The sequence below is a fragment of the Aspergillus aculeatinus genome, assembly GCF_003184765.1.
Source record: "Aspergillus aculeatinus CBS 121060 unplaced genomic scaffold BO66scaffold_90, whole genome shotgun sequence".
Classification (NCBI taxonomy): Eukaryota; Fungi; Ascomycota; class Eurotiomycetes; order Eurotiales; family Aspergillaceae; genus Aspergillus; species Aspergillus aculeatinus.
Window position 1 is genome coordinate 52,508 of NW_020291559.1, and position 16,504 is coordinate 69,011.

General features: G+C 52.3%; 7 protein-coding genes across 7 annotated transcripts; 4 read left to right on the forward strand and 3 right to left on the reverse strand.

Moving 5' to 3' along the window:
• Positions 1 to 604: 604 nt before the first annotated feature.
• Positions 605 to 2,730, forward strand: BO66DRAFT_254660 (nitrate transporter). The gene is made up of 5 exons (XM_025642995.1): positions 605 to 1,088; positions 1,156 to 1,235; positions 1,289 to 1,564; positions 1,620 to 2,437; positions 2,493 to 2,730. Exons 1-5 carry the CDS (start codon positions 921 to 923, stop codon positions 2,675 to 2,677), a joined length of 1,527 nt encoding a protein of 508 aa, XP_025497888.1. The 5' UTR covers positions 605 to 920; the 3' UTR covers positions 2,678 to 2,730.
• Positions 2,731 to 3,299: 569 nt separating this feature from the next.
• On the forward strand, positions 3,300 to 3,959 carry BO66DRAFT_396477 (L-rhamnose mutarotase; the record flags this gene model as incomplete). Its single annotated transcript, XM_025648480.1, has 3 exons — positions 3,300 to 3,434; positions 3,618 to 3,754; positions 3,840 to 3,959. Coding segments are annotated over 3 exons (356 nt in total), but the record flags the coding sequence as incomplete, so codon positions are not given.
• Positions 3,960 to 3,987: 28 nt separating this feature from the next.
• BO66DRAFT_361818 (uncharacterized protein) lies at positions 3,988 to 5,962 on the reverse strand. Its single transcript, XM_025645051.1, has 3 exons — positions 4,888 to 5,962; positions 4,776 to 4,836; positions 3,988 to 4,726 (listed from the first exon to the last, which is right to left on the reverse strand). The coding sequence occupies exons 1-3, from the start codon at positions 5,752 to 5,754 to the stop codon at positions 4,269 to 4,271; spliced, it is 1,386 nt and encodes a 461-aa protein (XP_025497890.1). The 5' UTR covers positions 5,755 to 5,962; the 3' UTR covers positions 3,988 to 4,268.
• A 435-nt stretch (positions 5,963 to 6,397) lies between these two features.
• Positions 6,398 to 7,409, reverse strand: BO66DRAFT_386306 (kinetochore subunit FTA4 family protein). Its single transcript, XM_025646175.1, has 4 exons — positions 7,217 to 7,409; positions 6,953 to 7,121; positions 6,817 to 6,879; positions 6,398 to 6,762 (listed from the first exon to the last, which is right to left on the reverse strand). Exons 1-4 carry the CDS (start codon positions 7,380 to 7,382, stop codon positions 6,450 to 6,452), a joined length of 711 nt encoding a protein of 236 aa, XP_025497891.1. The 5' UTR covers positions 7,383 to 7,409; the 3' UTR covers positions 6,398 to 6,449.
• On the forward strand, positions 7,410 to 10,876 carry BO66DRAFT_424442 (60S ribosomal uL18 domain-containing protein). Its single transcript, XM_025650169.1, has 6 exons — positions 7,410 to 7,898; positions 7,965 to 8,665; positions 9,409 to 9,545; positions 9,611 to 9,894; positions 9,950 to 10,013; positions 10,071 to 10,876. Exons 1-6 carry the CDS (start codon positions 7,845 to 7,847, stop codon positions 10,445 to 10,447), a joined length of 1,617 nt encoding a protein of 538 aa, XP_025497892.1. The 5' UTR covers positions 7,410 to 7,844; the 3' UTR covers positions 10,448 to 10,876.
• Positions 10,877 to 11,313: 437 nt separating this feature from the next.
• Positions 11,314 to 12,947, reverse strand: BO66DRAFT_424443 (phosphotransferase family protein; the record flags this gene model as incomplete). The annotated part of the gene is made up of 4 exons (XM_025650170.1): positions 12,208 to 12,947; positions 11,773 to 12,119; positions 11,449 to 11,739; positions 11,314 to 11,412 (listed from the first exon to the last, which is right to left on the reverse strand). The coding sequence occupies exons 1-4, from the start codon at positions 12,866 to 12,868 to the stop codon at positions 11,314 to 11,316; spliced, it is 1,398 nt and encodes a 465-aa protein (XP_025497893.1). The 5' UTR covers positions 12,869 to 12,947.
• A 562-nt stretch (positions 12,948 to 13,509) lies between these two features.
• BO66DRAFT_386315 (uncharacterized protein) lies at positions 13,510 to 16,212 on the forward strand (the record flags this gene model as incomplete). Its single annotated transcript, XM_025646176.1, has 4 exons — positions 13,510 to 13,837; positions 13,880 to 15,225; positions 15,288 to 15,366; positions 15,428 to 16,212. The coding sequence occupies 4 exons, from the start codon at positions 13,510 to 13,512 to the stop codon at positions 15,823 to 15,825; spliced, it is 2,151 nt and encodes a 716-aa protein (XP_025497894.1). The 3' UTR covers positions 15,826 to 16,212.
• Between the last annotated feature and the right edge of the window lie 292 nt (positions 16,213 to 16,504).

The following is a 16,504-nucleotide window of genomic DNA, read 5'->3' on the forward strand; positions in this document are numbered from 1 at the left end:
CCGAGGCCCACTTACCGGTCGACTTGGGCCTGTCACTGCCGTCTCGCTGCTGATACCTTACTGATAGATAACCAGGAAACCTTCCTGACTGTCCTGGGACCTCCGCGGAGTTGTTCTCCCCAGATTTACATCCTTATCAGCCTCAGTATCAGCGCCACGCCTATCAACCAACTCCTTTGCCGTGCAGGGTCCCTTTACCTTATCTCTTGGCCGGTTGGCCGGTTGAATCACCCTCGTTGGCCACTTCTCGACATGGGGTAGAGAAACGGGTCTGGATCTTCTCTCCATACCACGAACCCTGAGGTCATCTCCGGCTAGTCCTGTGCTGCTGCTGCGCTACCAGCTGCGGTATCCACTACCATATTAGCACTGTCCGACGGGTGGATCACTGCGCGTCGCTCTCTAGATTGGCTTCATGATTTTTGCCTCGATTATGATTTTCCTGCTGCCGCACTGCCCAGTGCCGTTACGAGCTGCTGAGAGATATGCGACTGGGCATGTGTCCTAATCTCGGGTTGACACAGTCATGACTTTCATCTGTATATCTCCTAGGAGATAGAGTCATTGCTCTGGCATGGGGGATTGTTTGCCAGGTGCATCATTATACTGCGGTACTCATATCTTCATGCTTCGGGGATGTGATTCCAACCGTGGTCTATATATGAAGTGCAATTTTCTCCCCCTAGTCTGGACTAAATCTGCCTCCCTTGTCCTAGAACACAGGAAAACATCCGGACCCATAGCACCGTCGTCTAGCCTAGCGGTCCGTTGGTCTATTCTCTTTTCCGCACCCTGGTGGTGTTTCCTATTGCGGTGCCCTCGAGCTCAATCTATAGTCCTATTACTCTTCTTGTGTCTTGTACTTCAATTTCTATTCCTAAACCACCACTCAGACACCTTCGTACACGGTGTGACTGACCATGGACTTCATCAAACTTCTCTTTGTCTCGCCCGAGATCAACCCAAGTAATCGCAAAGCACAGTCTATTCCAGTTCTCAACCCATTCGATCGATATGGACGGGTTTTCTTCTTCTCATGGCTCGGGTTCATGGTTGCATTCCTCTCATGGTATGCTTTTCCGCCATTGGTGAGTGGGAGAGCCTTCCTCCTTGACCAGTATGAAGCGAAATGACTAACACTCCGAGCTCAACTAGTTGACCGTCACAATCCGAAAAGACCTGCATATGACACAGCAAGACGTGGCAAACTCGAACATTGTTGCCCTGCTAGCAACGTAAGACACAGAACCCTCACATGTGCAAAACAAGCAGTTGACCGATTGTCTAGACTACTTGTGAGATTCGTGGCAGGCCCTCTGTGTGATCGATTCGGACCGCGGCTGGTGTTCATCGGACTGCTGCTCAGCGGTTCGATCCCCACTGCCATGGCTGGTCTGGTCACCACGCCTAAGGGACTGATCGCGCTACGGTTTTTCATTGGGATCTTGGGAGGCACATTCGTGCCCTGCCAGGTCTGGTGCACGGGGTTCTTTGACAAGAAGATTGTCGGAATGGCCAATGCCCTTGCGGGAGGTTGGGGTAATGCTGGTGGTGGCATCACATAGTACGTTGTCAACTCTCGGAGGCAGCATTGCAAGACGTCAACTGATGCATTTTAGCTTCGTGATGCCCGCTGTCTACGATTCGCTGGTCTACTCGCAAGGCCTCACACCACACAAAGCCTGGCGTGTTGCTTTCATTGTCCCTTTCATCATCATTATCGTTATCGCCGTGGCGATGCTCTTCTTATGCGAGGACACACCCACGGGGAAATGGTCAGAGCGCCACCTCTGGGCTCGAGAGATGGCTGGCGAGTCAGACGGCAACATTGTCGACCTCAAGGCGGACATGAGGTCCGCACAGCCTTCCAGCACGCCATCTATGACCAACGTCATGGCAGACGTGGAAAAGAAAGGCGCACAAACCCCCGTGTCTCTTGGCTCTAATTCCCAGGCCATCGCCGAGTTCGATGCCATCCGAACGGATACTGTGGTGGCCCCCACACGCAAAGAGGCCATGGGGGTACTGTTCAGTCTATCCACCGCCGCCGTCGCCATTCCTTACGCCTGCTCCTTTGGTGCAGAGCTCGCCATCAACTCCAACCTGGGCGAGTATTACTCCGCGAACTTCCCCCATATGGGTCAGACCAAGACCGGGCAATGGGCCGCCATGTTCGGTCTGCTCAACGTCGTCTTTCGCCCCGCGGGCGGTTTTCTAGCCGATCTGCTCCTTCGACGGACGCAGAATCTGTGGTCGAAGAAGATCTTGCTTGTCTTCCTTGGTGTCGTCATGGGTGCATTTGAATTGGCGATCGGGCTGACGAATCCCAAGTCCGAATCCACCATGTTCGGGCTCATCGCTGGGCTTGCGTTTTTCCTGGAGTCGTGCAATGGTGCCAACTTTGCCTTGGTGCCGCATGTCTATCCGTTCGCCAATGGTACGTTCTCGCTGAAGCTGTCTTTTTGATCTCGGGTATACTAACGGACGTGCAGGTGTTGTCTCCGGTGCAGTGGGAGGAATGGGCAACCTTGGCGGGATCATCTTCGCGATCATATTCCGCTACAATGGCTCGGACTACTCCAGGTCCCTCTGGATCATCGGGGCGATCTCGATCGGGGCGAACGTGCTTGTGTCGTGGATCCGACCCGTGTCGAAGAAGCAAGTCGTACAACGGTAGAGCGGTTGTTCTGCTTCGAATTATTGTTTTCTGGTTTATTGATGACTGGTTTTATGATGGATACCAAGCGCGTACTTCTCTTCTATGATGTTCTTAATCTCGGGTTTACGATATGATATATAACCTTTGGCTCACCACAACTTCCACAAGACACCCCCGCTCCACAATGTATAAAACCACACCTTCCTCGCCCTTAAATTTCGAAGTATAAACAACAGCAACCACAAGCTCCCTGCGAGTATTTACACTAATCTGGGACCCTAGCATCAGAACCTCACCTCTCCGCACCACTCACCAAGCAACCTTGTACAGCAGTATATATCTCCGCCAAGCCCACCTCACCAAACCGTCAAGATCACCACCACACACCCCTCTCACCCCACGACTCGGGTCAAAACACCCCGAGCCATTCAAAAAGCTCAATGAACCCCTCCTTCCATCTCCTAAACAAACTCTCACAACCTTCAATCGCCATAAACCCACCCACCGCCCACCCCCTCCCAATCCCAGAGCATCGCAAAGCAACTCACCACCACCACCAACGACGCCTCACCGACCCCCAAATCCCTTCTCCCTCCACCCCAACCCCAACCTACACAAAATCAGCAACAAACGATATCCAAAATGCCCGCACCCACCCGCCGCATCGCGCAAATCGTCCACCTCAAACCCGCCGCCGTCGCAGCGTACAAAGAATGCCACGCCAGCGTCTGGCCCGAGGTGCTGCGGCAGATCCACGAGTGTAACATCCGGGATTGTAGGTCTCCTTCTCCTGGCTATCTACCTGCCTACCTACACCACCATACCACCCTAAGAAGAAGGCAAAACCCAACAGGAGGAGAAGACTGCCTAACCAACCCCCTGGAACATACTCTGCACTCATGATACAACCCACCAAAAAAAAAGGCTTAGCTACTGGGGCTGACACCCCGACATTTAGATTCCATCTTCTTCGACAACGAGCGGACGTTGTTCGCGACGTTCAAGTATATCGGGGAGGATTATGAGGGGGATATGGAGCGGATGCGGGCGAATCCCAAGGTGCGCGAGTGGTGGGCGATGACGGATGGGATGCAGGTATGTGGGATTCTTTCTTTGTTCTATCTCTCCCTAACGGAGGGGGTGTCGGGGTTCGCCGTATTGACCTTGTTTGATGGTGAAGGAGAGTCCAATCCCTGGGGCTGTGGGTAGTGCTGAGGGTCCGGGTTGGTGGAAGGTGTTGGATGAGGTGTTCTATACGGAGTAGATTAGAGACTGAAAGAAACGAAGAAGTTCAGCAAAGCATAATTAGATCTTTATGTAAGATACATGCAAGCTGTTTGAATACAAATCTCAGATCTTGAGGCTGGGCGAGAGATCCGATGCGAATGTCCAATGAGGTACATAGTGTCCCCCCATAACCAGCAGAAGACAGTGATACAAATCATGCGAAGATGGGTATCTTTCCGCGAAAACAATCCAGTAAGTAACACGTGCTCCTCCAGAACGCCATTTGCAATGTCATGTGCTTCGAATAAAAAAAAGCCGATAACAAAGTCGTCATCGTCATAGCTCAAGCATACCGCCAGGGTACGGAAGCTGCCGTGTTACTTCACTCGGAACCGCCGGGGACGTCCTTCAGGATCTCCCATCCGTATTCCTCTTCTGGCTTCTCGGGCTCCATCCCGAGGGCGTTGCGGTAGGCACGCACTTCGTTCTGGAGGCCAGCCACGATGCGGATCGGGGTTTCCTCTTCCTCACAGCGCAGGCGATAAGCGGTGCGGATCATTTCGGCGCATTTCATGGTCTGTGCATGCCAGTAGTCCCGATCCAATCGACTTTCCAGGTGGGAGTCTCGCTCGGCTTGGAGAAGGTTGTTATAGTGACGTTTCTGCGCGAGATAGTGAAGGTTGTTGTTCTGGCAGTAGTTGCGAATCTGTTCCACCATAACACCCACGGCCGCCTCGTATTCTCCAATCAGTTTCGTATTTTCGACCTGCTCGTTCCGAAGGATTTCAACGAGACGTTTCTCTTTCGCGAGGGCGCGCTCAAGTTCCGCAATGCGGGCAGCTGGGCTAATTAGTATGGTGCTCACGTATCGGATGGTCATTCCACCAACCTGAAAGTTCGCCATTCACTTGCTGAATGCTCGGGTTTACTCCTTCGGCAGAAGAGCGTTTCTAAGACCGTCAGCAATGCGAAGCCCATTTTCCAGGTGGAAAAAATCATACCATGATCTCCTCCGCACTGTTGACAATACTCTTTGTAGTCTCACGGTTGTTCTTCAACACCTCACTCAACTCAAGGACCATGTCGTAGAGATGATGAAGATCCATCTGCTGTCCCGCATTGATGGGCATACCACCGTTCATCCCAGGCATTCCGGCGCCATTAACCTGACTTGGGGTATGTGGCATGGCAGGCGACATAGATTGACGAGGAACATTAGACATGTTCGGGCCACCTCCGGTGTTATCCACGTAGCCGGCGTACATGTTTGCGCCGGGATTGTTGCCAGCCATGCCCCCAGCGTTGTTCAAGGACATGCTTGCCGCCTCGAAAGCGCGGTTCAAGGCTTCAAACTGAGGATCTCGGGCAGGATTGGTAGATGCGGGGAGCTTGAGATCGTCGTCGAATCCGAAACCTGGGCTCTCTACGCCAAGGACCTCTTTTCGGAATTTGTCGAGGTCGCGACGAGTAACGTGGGTGGAGCGACGACGATGTCCACGGACAAAGGCTGCCTTGGAAGCAGACGGGGTTGTGGACGCGTTGGTGGTGGTGCGGCGGACTGGAGAAACGGGTTCACTCTTGATCCTTCGGTCGGGTGGAATCAATGGGCTGAAATCGGGAAAGGAAGAAAAGTCGAGTGTTGGAAAAGCGACCGCTGCAGATACAGAGGCAGAGGCAGGAGCTGAAGCCACAGACGAAGAGGCCAGATGAGGTTGGCGATTGTGGCCGTCGTCATTGCGCTCCGTGTTGTTCACTACTCCCGGTGTTGAGCCAAAAGGGTCAAGCGCCGGAGATCCGGAGAAATCCATCCGAGCACTAGCCCGGTTAGCGCCATAACTGGGGGCGGTGAAGACATCGGCTTCTCCCATCTTGGACGATTCATGAAATGGGCTGGAGGCTGAGGTAGAAGCACAGGCACACGCAGGGTCAGGCACATGGAGAGTTGAGTGAAGTTGAAGATAACTGTCAAGGGTGTTAGATAAGATGAAGGAGTAGGCGTAGCACAATAGAGTTAACACAATCTCCGAAAGAAGAGAGGAAGAAAAAAAGAAATAGGAAGGAAGAAGGAAAAGCAAGCACAAGCAGCAGCAGCAGCAGCAGCAGCAGCAGCAGGTGCGCCCGGGACCTGCACAATTAAGAATAAACAACTCAACAACTTAGTTACTCACTTAACTGGCACCTGCGGTGGTTAATGCAACTGTAGGTCAATCGTTGCCTTGCCCCCTTGCACCTTTCCAGAATTCTACCAAACTGCATTGGAAACTTTCTCCCCCTAATTTTAGACAGAAACAACGGCAGGCCCGGTGATTGGGATCATCTTGCTGATGAGGATTGTCTAGGGCAATCTGATCCATGTAGCTGTGCTACCACTCTCGGCCGCCGTACCTTTTCCGGGGAAAACAATTAGACAGATGGTATTTATGTATATGCAGCCTCTAAGCATGTGGTCCACCGGGTTCTCTTGATTCTGTGATTTTTTGTTTTGATTTTCTTCCTGTTTTTTCTTCTAACCATTTTTGTTCTTCTGTATACCCTCATTCCCGTTCGTTCTGCTAGAGTTCTCTCATTCAGTCATGTCCAACAAGGCTTCCAACTTCTCATCCCCTCCTAGCGAGTACGAAGCGTCCTGCTCGTCATTGTTGAGCTTCTTCTTGCCCTGCTCAATCCGACCCCCTACGCGCGCAACCAGCATCCGCATTTTGTCCAGCTCTTGAACCAACTCTCCATCTCTTGTGACCAAATTCGGTTGGATGTTAGCCTGCGGGTTTTGGAAGGGCTCCAGTAAGCGCTGTAGCTGTCGCAACTGGTTCAACCGCCGCTGTCGCTGTTTCCGACGACTGTCCAGGGCGACCAGATGTTCGCGTAGCTCTTGGTATCTGTACTACTGTTAGTCAGATGAAATTGAAACCTGCCATCGAGGTAATCCATACCTTGCTCGGTCCTCATCACTCGCATTCGGATCCTCCAATTCCAGGGGCAATTGCGCAATATTCCTGGGATACAGTCAGACCGTCAAACTTTGAAAAGTCTTATCTCGTAGCCGAGAAAGACTGCGGCGTAGCTCACAGGTGGTTGGATAAATCCACAGATTGTTCCACCCCTTGGAGCAAAGAGCCCCGGTCGCGCATCGATTCATTCACGGAGGACCAGTAAAGACGTGCGATTTGCTGTGCGACATGTTGAATGGCCTGGGACGAGTAAACGATCCGACTGTGCTGTTTCAGAGACGCATTTACTGTGACCGAGTCAGTCCTGACCAAATCAAGATAGGGCCGATATTCAAGATGACAGCAGAAAATCAATAATTTGACACTCGAGCCAAGTACTCACATCTCTTTAGAGCATCTCCGACCACCTTATCGCTCAGCTCATCCTCGGTGGACTGAGACGCATAATGTCGCCAATCCTCGGGTGGCTGGAGGCTTTCAGACAGAATGCGCACTTGCGCTCGGATGAAGGACGACTTCAACTCGGAAATGGTACGGGTCGAGTCCATGGCCCCATAATGACGATGCGTCGGTGGTTTTGAGATAGGAGGAGATTCAATTGATTCTCGCCGTCGACGCGTGCCGCCTTCCTATCGATAACGCGGACACGTGATCCTTTGCGACTCACACTTACAACGACCGGGTGATCAAACATCAACTCCTTGCATTTGTTGCATACTGAAGAGGTCTGCAGACTATCTTGCAGCTCAATATAGTACTATGCAATAGACACCGCCACCTGGGAGCCGAGGTGATACCCCAACGGAGCTGGTTGGCATTGATCGATGAGAAAGCGCCATTGCAGGTCCTCTATCTAACCTCGGCAATCTGGCATTACTCCGCAGGAGAGACCATCAATGTCCAACATTGATCGGCAGCGCATTCTACATTTACTGACTTGACATTTGTTGAACTTCTGATGCGACTTCCGTCCACTTAACCTAAGCTGCGCTGAGTTGCACAGATTCATCATGTCAGACAACCAACGACCTAGAGGCCTCCTGTTCGACATCGGAGGAGTGTGTGTAAGACCGAGGCACCTCTCCATGCAGATCCAGACATCTGAACAGCCAGATACTAATGATCAGTAGGTCCTCTCCCCCTTCCAGGCCATTCTGGACTACGAACTTGCCCACAACATCCCCCCAGGATGGGTGAACTTCAGCATCTCGCGTACTGCGCCCAACGGCAGCTGGCACCGACTCGAACGAGGGGATATTAAGATGGATGCCGACTTCTTCGCCGGGTTCCAGAATGACCTACAGAACCCGAGTCTCTGGAAGCAATTCCAGGAGAAGATCCGGGGCGAGAATCCGACCGGGACGCAGTCGCCCACCCCTCCGGTGCCTAAGCTCGATGCCGAGTTTCTGTTCTGGGAGATGATGAGGGTATCGCGAACGCCGGACCCTCATATGTTTCCGGCCTTGAAGAAACTGAAGGAGTCAGGGCAATTCATCTTGGGGGCGCTGTCGAATACCGTCATCTTCCCGGACGGACATCCGTACAATCGGGATCTCGACGAGAGGAAAAGCCAGTTTGACTTTTTCATATCATCGGCACATACAGGCCTTCGGAAGCCGGACCAGAAGATCTATGAAGCTGCACTGCGGGATATGAATCGAATCGCCAAGGAGAAAGGCCAAGGCGAGGTGCACGCAGTGGATGTGGTCTTCCTTGATGATATCGGGGAGAACTTGAAGGGTGCAAAGAAGGCAGGGATGAGGACTTTGAAGGTGAATCTTGGACGAACGCAAGATGCTGTTCGAGAGCTGGAGAAGATGACTGGTCTCCAGTTACAAGCAGGTTCAGATAAGGCGCGACTATAGAGGCTGGGTTGACCTTTAGTTGTTGCCAACACTTTTGATTACTACTGCAAGTGTAATCTTCTATGGTAGACTTTCGAGGTAATATATTTGTCAATGATTGTTAAAGTAGATTCTGCAATCGAATTGAATCAGAAAATCAGCTTATTGCAGATTGGCATACTGTTGGGGTATACTTAGTGTTCTCCGTACAGTAAGTAGTAGTACGGAGTACTCTAGCAAATCTGGGGTGGCGGCCGCCCGCTCGTCGCCAACCGCAATTCCTGGCCGGGATGCAGGCAGCGCTAAGCGAGGCCTTCCACAAAGTCAGTCCACGAATTTTCCCTCCTTCTTCCTTTGCAGCCAACGTCGACAACTCGGTCCTCATCACCCGGTCACCGTCAAAATGGTGAGTTAGACCTCGTTCTAGCACCCGAACAATTCGATATTCGATGCACGATATACGATTGTTCTCGACTGCTCCTTCATCTCCAAATGGGATTTCGATTTTCCCACCACCCCCCCGCCCTAGCGGGATTTGTGGGACGAAATTTCGGGTCTTTGCAAGATGCTTCGGACAAGTCGGATTTCCTTCTGAAGCGCAAATTGCTGACTCGCTTGTTTTCGTGATCTAGCCTTTCCACAAGCAGGTCAAGAACAGCGCTTACTACAGGTGAGTTAATTCTTTGGTTCGCGCCGGTCGCATTGGATGAGATACTAATCAATCCCACAGCCGCTACCAGACTAAGTACCGTCGTCGCCGTGAGGGTAAGACCGACTACTATGCCCGTAAGCGCTTGATCACCCAGGCCAAGAACAAGTACAACGCCCCCAAGTACCGCCTGGTCGTCCGCTTCACCAACCGTGACGGTATGTCTACTCCACCCTCCGATCGATCTACATGGGAAACGCATTCTGACTGACTTCCGGCACAGTCATCTGCCAGATCGTCTACTCTGAGATCTCCGGTGACAAGGTTTTCGCCGCTGCCTACTCCCACGAGCTCAAGCGCTATGGCATCACCAACGGTCTGACCAACTGGGCTGCCGCCTACGCCACCGGTCTCCTTGTCGGTCGCCGTGCCCTCAAGAAGCTCAACCTCGACGAGACCTTCACTGGTGTTGAGGAGGCTGATGGAGAGTACACTCTCACCGAGGCCGCTGAGACCGATGATGGCGAGCGCCGCCCCTTCAAGGTCGTCCTCGACGTCGGTCTTGCCGTGAGTTTTCCCGGATTTCACCTAGCGCTTGAACCAAGCTAACGATTTATCATAGCGCACCTCCACTGGTGCCCGTGTCTTCGGTGCCATGAAGGGCTGCTCTGACGCTGGTGTCCTCGGTATGTTCCCACAGCATATCCATCTCAATCGAACTCGGTGCTAACAAAACTCCATAGTCCCCCACTCCGAGTCCCGCTTCCCCGGTTTCGACATCGAGGCCGAGGAGCTCGACGCTGAGACTCTCCGCAACTACATCTTCGGCGGTCACGTCGCTGAGTACATGGAGGGTCTCGCCGATGACGACGAGGAGCGCTTCCGTGGTCAGTTCCACAAGTACACCGAGGCTGGCATCGAGGCCGGTGACATCGAGGACCTCTACACCGAGGCCCACAAGGCCATCCGCGAGGACCCCTTCAAGAAGGACGAGGATGCCGACTCCAAGAAGACCAAGGAGGAGTGGAAGGCCGAGAGCAAGAAGTTCCGCAAGGTCCGCCTCACCCACGACGAGCGCAAGGCTCGCGTCGAGCAGAAGATCCGCGAGCTTGCCGCTTAAATGGATTTTTGTTGTGGAGGCCATTCGTGCTTGATGCATGCGTGAAGCGCGATAGTCACAAAACAAAAGTTGAAATATCCTTTTTTAACACAAATCCAAAAACGGTGACCTGGGTGTCTTTCTTCTTGCTAATTGATTTCTCGAATTTGTGATATCCCCAAGTAGTCTGACTCAAGACTCTTGTTACGACCGGAGTTTTTGTCTATGCCCCTGGTTTTATCGGAGCAACTACGTCCTTCAATACGATTTTTCTTATCCTATTTCAACAACCAACCCTCTCACTATATCTGCTCCGATGAACCGCGTAGCTGTAGCGTAGAAGGATGTACCGTAACGAGTATGCCAGACCAATGCCCGTGGCACTGACATATGGTTTCCTGCATGAATCCCTGACTTCTTGATGTCATCTGTCAAACGCACATAATTTATTCAATGAACGGAGCACACTTATGTACTACTGTGAATTATTGTCTGCCAGGAACCTAAGGTATCGCTCCGCTGCAGTCATTCGTTTCATGCATTGCTCTTCGGCGACCCTCGAAAAAGAATGACCGCGGCATTCGGATCTCCAGGGTAATCCCCGGAGCGTACTGCCGAATCTGGCAGATTCTTCGAACCCGCGGCCGCCCTAGCCGTCCGTCAATCCCCTGGGCCCGTCCGTCCCGGCCGGCATTGAATTCTCCTCGTCTATCTTCGGATATACGGGTTCAGATTGAGTGCCGGCACCATTTCCCGACGACGTCAGGGGTTTTGGTGTTGAGCACCTCCGGCAATCGGTACCGAAACCTGTTCAAAAATGCCTCTCAAATGGAGCATGTACTGTACTGTACTGACCCATCGGTCTAATTACGATCTATATCCGAGACTTATGGGTTGCTGTTCACCGGACGAGAAGATCCGTGGCTCAGGAACTCGTGCCTTGTCATTCTACCGTCGTCGACGAGTGCCTTGCTCTTCTCCATTGCCTCCAAGGCTTCATCATACTGGTCTAGATCCCGCACCTTCCGGGTCGCGAAGGCCTCGAGCTCTTCCGCGTTGTCGAATTCTCTCTCGCGCCTCGCCCATTCAGTGGGTCCTAGATGGCGGCGCAGCTGGGTGAAAGGAAATGAGCGATGGTCATTGAAACCGGAAGAGAGGAGCATGTGCAGCCACATGGCCCCAGAGGCGCGCGACCACTTTACCAGACTGGAAAGCTCTCGCCCATCATGCCCTAGCATTTTCGCTTCCTCCTCCTCCAATACGTCTATAAAGATGTCTAGGCATCTGAAGTAGCGGGCGGCGATTTCGGGCGGCTCGTCACCGGTGAAGTCTCATGTGCTGTTGACGGGCCTGTCTTGGAGAAGCCACCACGGCGCCGAGCCAAACAGCTGCGCGGGTCCAATGTACGACCACTCGAGGTCGATTACCCCGACAACAGTCAAGTCTTCTCTGCCACGGACGATCAGATTCGCCAGACCAAGATCGTCGCAAACCAGCTTGAATCTGCAGCGGTCATACTTCGCATTGACCAAGTCAGGTATCAGTGCTCGTAGAACCTTGAACGCCAGGTATTTGTTTTTCGCATCGTAGAAGCCAACAGTTGAGTTTGGCTGGTGGATGAGCTGTTCCCAGTCTTGGTCGGCGACGTATTGAAAGTACTCCGTCGTTGTCGCAAACCCCTGGGTTCGGTCGCCTGGACAATCCGTCGCTTTGTTAAGCACTCACTCAGTCACAGCTTTGGGGGTCCAAAGTCAAGGGCAAGGCAAGGGGACTACACATACCGAACGTGTTGACCCCTCCATTTTGCAGAATACTATGTGCCTTGAAGGTTAGCGGTCGTAGCAGTGTAGGACTTTGGTTGTCAGCCTGCGGCGACGGCAGACTGCCTATCTGGTCACAAAAATCGAGCTCGAAAAGCTGGAGCATGAAATTCGCCAGTTGCCTATAGATGATCTCGAGGTCACGATCGCTTATGTCCTCCCGCATCACTCTGGTGGGGCACAAGGCGTTAGGGGCTTGGAGAAGGTGGCTAAGGCTCACGCCGTGAATGAAGTCCATGATGATGAACGGGCCGAGACCGAGCGGGTTGCTGGTTGCGGGCCCCCACGCATGAACTTTCGGCACCGGGATCGTAGTGCTATTGTGGATGAGGTTCAGCGCCGTAACCTCCATGGCAACCTTCTCGTCGATGAAGTCGTCGCAGACCTTTCCTACTCGAGGGAAACGGACCATCCAGGCAGTGCCGTCACCGAAGACCATCTTGATGCCGGCATTGTACGCGCCATGGTGAAAGGTGCCATCCAGTTGACAGGGAAGCTGTTCGGAATGGAAAGTCGACACCCAGCGGCAGAGATGGCCTGCTCTGTAGGTTTCGTTCACCTTGTCGACCCAGAGCTGGCCTTGCACCTCGTGAATGAAATCGACAAGTGCGTTGGTATCCATGGGGAAGATGCCATTGCTTAGATGGCAGGTAGATGACTAGAGGGGAGAGATGTGGCCAAGCGACGCATGAGGTGGGACGATACGCTAATGCATGCATGCATGCTGAGGATCGCTCCGTGCTCTTGGTATACTTATACTTACCCCGGACGCCGGATACTTGGAAGAAACTCTATTGAGCACATTAAGTCGGAGGTGATCTGTGACTCGCATTTGCAGAATGGAGCTGATTGCTGCTCAGCCTTGAGACTGAGACATACCCGACTGTAAATAGTAAGTACTACTATTTCGGGTAGTTTCTCCCCACATCATCCATCGGGCCAAGTCTACACTAAGTCGGGCTCACTAATTCAACGGCCACCAGAAGAAATTTTCTTCTCTTGGGTTTCTTCCCGAGGCTCGGCGGTGCCGCCGTCCCCTGGAGAAAGGCTGCCTTGCCTGCCCCGGTGGAGTAAGTACTTCGATTCTACACTGCCTACTCGCCCACTTGGCACTTCAAACACTCTCCCCAGTATGATGGGGGATCTTCTTCATACGCTCCCTTGGATCTTCTTCTCTTTCCTCCCCCTCCTCCTTCCTCTCCCCTTCGTCATCCGGCTATACCATGCCTAATCTTGGTTCTGGTTTGATATGTCTTGTACCTGATGTTGACCCTTCTGCTGTGGGCTCTATTTCTGCTGCCTTCGGCGCAGGCCGCCTTTGTTCGTCGCTGGGATTGCAATCCTTCCATTACTGCACCCACTGAATCCATCAGCTTTCAGCAGCAATCCTTAACTGGCTCACTGGTTAACCCAGAGCATGATGGCCCGACGCTACTTCTTAAGCTGACAGGAAATTATGAAGCCGAGTGTAAGTCTCTCAATGGGTCCCTGGCACAGTTGGTGGTGAATGCGAGTGTCCTGGGCGGTCCGGTGGGCTTTCAGGGAGACAGTAGGGGAAGATGTGGCGTAGACCCCTATTGGGAGCGCTTCAGTATGTCGAGTCAAGGCCAAATACAAGCCCACATGATGGGAGGCCTTCACAATCATGCCATTTACGAGACCTCCTACTATCTCAACCACTCCTATGCCCTGCACACACTAGACACAACCATCCACCTGTGGTTGGACGGCCAGGAAATAACTTGTGTCACTGCCCATATCACGCCTTATATCGGCCCAGCGACATCGAAGTTATTGAAAGCTCTTCCATTCTTGATTATGGTCTTGTTTGGAATAGCTACAGGACCGCTCAGGCTCTTTCATACAAATGGAAGAAGCATGTTTCGGTACGAGCTGGTCGACCCATCCCGAGACCCAGCCCAATCCCACGTACAAGGACTAGGCGATTGTCTGCAATTTCTGCAATTCATCTTCTTGACCAGCTGTCTGACGCTTTCATACCCGGGCTTCTTCCGAGCAATCGTCGGGGAGTTGGCCTGGTCGTCGCTCATCTTCCGGAATTGGCCTGTCACACATGGATTCGCCTACCCTGGTGTTCAAGATGGTCTATATGCCACTAATTCGACTTGGGGCTTGGAGGAGATGACGCAGGTCCTGGGTGGGACTACCATCAGTGATCTCTGGGTCAACGCGATTGTTAATCTTCTCCTTGTCATCGTGGGGATCGTGGCGCTGGTGCAAGTTCCTTTCGGATTCCAATGGGCGTCGAGGTTTTTCCGGAGGCGACAAGCGATTGAGCTGTCGGACCTTCAAGAAGAGTCATTGAAACAATGCCAGCGTACTGGATGGAGTATCCTTCGAGCGGTGCTCGACCATTTCCTCTTCCCGCTGGTAACCTTCTCTACAAGTCAACTCCTCCTGACATCATGGCATCCGACCTACCGTACCTTCTTCGCGGTTTTGGTTGTTGGTCTCCTTGCTGTTTCTTTGGGCTTTACCGTGCGGTATCTGATCAAGACCAACAGACAATGGGCCTTTTCTCACGGAAGCTTGTTCCCCATGCATCATTCCGGAACGTGGGTTTCCTGTGTCTTGTACGGCATTCCGATTGTAAGAGGCATAGCGATCGGGGCATTGCAACGATCGGGCCTTGCCCAGGTTGTAGTTCTCATCATTTGTGAGACACTCAATCTTGTCTGCCTGCTTTGGAACTGCCAGGACTTTCCAGCCTGGCGACCTGCCTGCTTTTCGATTGGCAGGCTTGCCAGCCTTGTTATGAGCTGTGCCTTCCTCCCGCAGTCAGAGGCACCCCAGCGCAACCAGGGTATATTGGCATACAGCATCCTATTCCTATATGCAACGATGATGTTCTTCGGGTTTCTCGTCCCTTGCATCATAAGCATAGCGCTCTTTATACTTCGCAAAGCGGGACTCGTGCACTCCCATCGTGGCCCCCTCGTGCAGCCTCGAGAAGCACCGGTATGTGGATACAATCCAGACAATCAATAACTAGCCCGAATGACTAATGGGTCTTGTCCTAGATTTATGGCATTGGTCAACTTTCGCAACGATCAACGCGGAAGACTTCATTCACGGAGCTTCCAGAGCTTCGCCCCGTGGGTGTGTATTATCTGAGCATGGTATCTTGGCGACTGTGATATGCTAATGAAGGCCATCTCAGCCTATCCTCCATCCACAGGGATACCGAGCACGAATGAATTTCCATCGTACTTCCGGGCTCCACGGCCCATGACTCCCGTTTCTTCATCGTCGCACCATTTCTCCACCCTCCCAAGGCAGTCTTACAGCTCGGATGGATCGGTGGATTCCAGCATGGACTCTGTCGACCTGAGCATCCTGGACGAAGACACGACGACGATCAGCGGCGACGGCGACTATTCCAAACGCGAGGCCGACCAATACTACGGTCGGCCGATGGCATCGCAGATCAATGCTAGGGTAGAACGAACGGAAAACACCTGTGCCACAGGGGAGGACAGATCCTGGCGATCGTCGTGGAAGTCGAAGAAAAAGACCAAAGGCTTCGAAGTTGTGAGGCCTGCCCGCCCTGGGATGTGATGATTGCCTTTTGAACCCCACTTCGAAATCTGGAATAATGCTAGCGCGGTATCATATAGAGATGACCTTACGCTTTGCTCCAATTTTTCTGTCTATGATATAATAATCAAGGCTTGGCCGAGGCGAGAATAAGCAACACTGATAAAGTTCTGTCCTACCTGGGAACCCCAGGGTTGAATCCGCCATGGGAGCCCTCTCGTCAAATGTGGATCGAAAAGTTAATTGTTGTCTTTATTCATATCTTGCATCAATGGACCAGTTCAAGGGCGGCTATTATTATTGACCTGTGTCAATAAGCTTTTCTGCAGTCTGCACCTTGTTGACAGGGTTGCTTTGTTTGATGAACAGGCAAGCATTCTTTTCATCATAGCCATCATAGCCACTCTTTGAGGTACAGCGCATACCTACAGTACGGTACCCAACGGAAGGTCTCATTGGCTCTTAAGGTGGGCGACACTTTTGCTTAATTGTTAGCTACATGCTTTAGTACCGAGTAGTTATGCAAGCGACGAGGTCAGTTGTAGTCAGCAGCTGAATGAATGACTTCATGACGCAGAGCGGGTCGCGTGCAAAGCACATGATGTATCTGTGAAATAGATCTTCTCAGCTTGTGAGGTGACGAGGTCATGTGCCCAGGAGGTACAAAAATTGAGAACGGGTTTTAGTGCGGATCTGATAG